The sequence below is a fragment of the Cicer arietinum genome, chromosome 7, assembly GCF_000331145.2.
Source record: "Cicer arietinum cultivar CDC Frontier isolate Library 1 chromosome 7, Cicar.CDCFrontier_v2.0, whole genome shotgun sequence".
Lineage (NCBI taxonomy): Eukaryota > Viridiplantae > Streptophyta > Magnoliopsida > Fabales > Fabaceae > Cicer > Cicer arietinum.
Genome location: NC_021166.2, coordinates 58,445,013 through 58,448,081, shown reverse-complemented (window position 1 = coordinate 58,448,081; position 3,069 = coordinate 58,445,013). Strand labels below are relative to the sequence as shown.

At 29.1% G+C, this 3,069-nt stretch overlaps 1 protein-coding gene across 1 annotated transcript; it reads left to right on the top strand.

The window, feature by feature from the left end:
• Positions 1 to 683: 683 nt before the first annotated feature.
• On the top strand, positions 684 to 2,879 carry LOC101501234 (inorganic pyrophosphatase 2-like). The gene is made up of 3 exons (XM_004510296.4): positions 684 to 958; positions 1,135 to 1,458; positions 2,286 to 2,879. Exons 1-3 carry the CDS (start codon positions 821 to 823, stop codon positions 2,640 to 2,642), a joined length of 819 nt encoding a protein of 272 aa, XP_004510353.1. The 5' UTR covers positions 684 to 820; the 3' UTR covers positions 2,643 to 2,879.
• The last annotated feature ends 190 nt before the right edge of the window (positions 2,880 to 3,069 follow it).

Here is a 3,069-nt window from a genome sequence, read left to right as displayed (position 1 = left end):
ACGCTAGTTAAGAATAATTAACTTCCCAATGTTTTTGAAAAATGTTTATTTATTAATTCAATGTTGCGAAATTAAGTGCACAAATTTATACCATATACTAAGAACCGGACTATACCCAGAATATTCTGGTGGGCTGCATCCAATCTATTTATTCCATTGGTGGCTAATAAGTGCATTTCACAGTCATCATACAAAAGTTGGCCACACCTAATTCTTTCCCATTTAGAATATTCGCACATTTTCATTTTAATTCTTAATTGAGAGTAATGATTATGCATGGATGTGTAAAATATTTTTGGACAATTATCCAATACGAATTAATTGTATTGTTATGTAAACATATATTATAATTTTTTTTTTTAAAACATTCCATACTTAAAGCACCCCACGCCCTCCGATCTTGTAGCCAACCAAATTTTCACCGAATCCAACGGCTGAGATCTAATTTCAATTGCCATAAGGAGTTATAGCTAAAAGTAAATACAAAAAAAATTAAATGGTAACTTATTTTATTTCTTTTTTTACTAACGCTTCTTAATTTTGACCTCTACTTTTATGAGGATGCCATGTAATATTCCTTTACGAATCAAAGATTCCTTTTTTCTTTAAAAAAAAAAAGAAAAAAATTGCCCCTGTTTTCGGTGTTAGCCTTTTCTGCTTTCACTATAAATACCGTTCAACTCTGAAATAAATCCAAGCCAAGAACCGATTTTGAGAGCATTTCCAAACACCCAAATAGAAACTAATTCTATTCAACTTGTTTTTTGTTTCTGGGCTATTCAGATCTTTTGCATTCCCTTTCTCACCTTTCAAACAAAAAATGTCTAATACTGTGATTGTTTTCGACTTTGACAAAACCATCATTGATTGTGATAGTGATAATTGGGTTGTTGATGAATTGGGTTTCACTGATTTGTTCAACCAGCTTCTTCCTACCATGCCTTGGAATTCCCTCATGGTATGCTTTCAATTCTCTCTTCTGCTCTTTTTTTCACAAGTCATTTTTTTTTAATTTTTTTTTCAACAACTTTATAAAAAAAATAATTGTTTTTCAATGTTTTAATATGCATTGCTTCAATGGTACAATTAAATAACTTGTCTTTTTTATTTTGTATTATGGTATTGGAATTACAGGACAAGATGATGATGGAGCTTCATTCAGAAGGTGTAACAATTGAAGACATTGAAAAAGTTCTTCATAGGATTCCAATTCATAACAGAATAATACCTGCAATTAAATCAGCACATGCTTTAGGCTGTGATTTGAGGATTGTCAGCGATGCCAATGTGTTTTTCATTCAAACTATTTTGAAGCATTTGGGAATAAGTGAATGTTTTTCAGAGATTAACACTAATCCAGGTTATGTTAATGAAGAAGGACGGTTAAGAATTTTGCCTCATCATGATTTCAACAAGGCTTCACATGGTTGCACTATCTGTCCTCCTAATATGTGCAAGGTATATATTTAAAAAAAAGTTTATATATGTGAATTTTGTATTTGATAAAAAAAAAAAAAAAAACTCGAGTTAACTCTTAGGGAACATTTATTACATATTAAAAAAGTGATTTTGACGATTTATAATTTATAGATTATATTTTAGAAATTAAAAAAAATATAAAAAAATTGTTTTGTTTTTGTTTGTCGTAGTAAAAGTTTTTTTTTTCTTTTTAAAATATCAATTGTAAAAAATTATTTTTTGTGAAGTTATTAAAAACAGTTCCTCAAAAAAATCTATTTTTATATTATTTTTTAAAACCATAATAAATATTTTTTGAAAAGTGATTACTTTATTTTTAAAAAAAAATTGTAACAAATGCAATCTCAAATCTGTGATATGTATATTCGATTCATAAAGAAAAAATATTAATATGTACTAGACCATTTACAACCAAGCTTCTTGATATTACTTTCAAGTTGATCTTAATTGACTTTATCTTCTGGAGAAGTTGTATGTTATATTTTTAATAATTAAGAAGATGGTCCTTAGGTGACTTGATCTCTTTACAAGTAATAACTTGATCCTATAAGGCTGGAAAGTTGTCGTTTAGTGATTTTGTAGCTTTAGACAATTATGCATAGGTAACCATCCATTTTTAGTGTTTTTGTCTCTTTTCTTAGGCCACTAAATTGAGTGCATACTTATAAGTATAATTTTCAATTTTCATATAGAGCCACCAACTTTTATGAAAATAGAAAAGAATTTAATATCCATCTCTCTTTCTAAATTTTTTGAATTTTATATTAGATAGAATTATAATAATAACTTTGTTTACATTATTACAGGGTTTAATCATAGATAGAATCCAAAATTCAATTTCTGAGGATAATAACAAGAGGTTTATCTACCTTGGTGATGGAGTTGGTGATTATTGTCCTAGCTTGAGACTTAAAGAGAGAGACTTCATGATGCCAAGGAAGAACTTTCCGGTGTGGGACTTGATATGCAAAGACCCTTCACTTATTAAGGCTGAAATTCATGCTTGGTGTGATGGAGAAGAGCTTGAACAAATTTTGATACAATTGATCAACAAAATTCTCATTGAGGAAAATGCTCAATTCATTTCATCTGATTGCAAGCTACAAACTCTTTCAATCCCTGTCCATGAATCCTTGCCTAAAGCTCTCTCAGTTAGGCCATGAATTTTTTAGTTTATAATAGTTGAAAATGTATCATAAAGTAATAGGTTTGTCTTTGTCCTTTAATTAACCTTAATCAACCTTTTCTATCATTGCTAATCCTGGTATTGGTCCAAGATGGATCTTTAATTTGTCTAATACAAATATCAATTTGCACTTGGTGGTGCTAATTAATTATTCTAGCAGCTTATCTGTATTTCAACAAATTTAAATACATATAGCAGTTTATTATTGTGTCAATTTGCCCTTGTCCTCTTTAATGCCACAACCCATGTTTGTGGTGCTTTGAACCCCATCAAAGGATGCATCGATGATTGATTTGCTTGATTTAGGGTTTGTTTGGATATTATAAAATAAATGAAATGAATACAATTTCTATTTTATTTTCCGAAAAGTGGACGAAATGTAATGAAATATATATATATATATA

Excerpts from the sequence above, each read along its gene's own strand:
- LOC101501234 (XM_004510296.4), top strand. The coding sequence starts at position 821 with ATGTCTAATACTGTGATTGTTTTCGACTTTGACAAAACCATCATTGAT. Across the intron at positions 959-1,134 it reads TGCCTTGGAATTCCCTCATG|GACAAGATGATGATGGAGCT; the intron begins GTATGCTTTCAA and ends TTGGAATTACAG. Across the intron at positions 1,459-2,285 it reads GTCCTCCTAATATGTGCAAG|GGTTTAATCATAGATAGAAT; the intron begins GTATATATTTAA and ends ACATTATTACAG.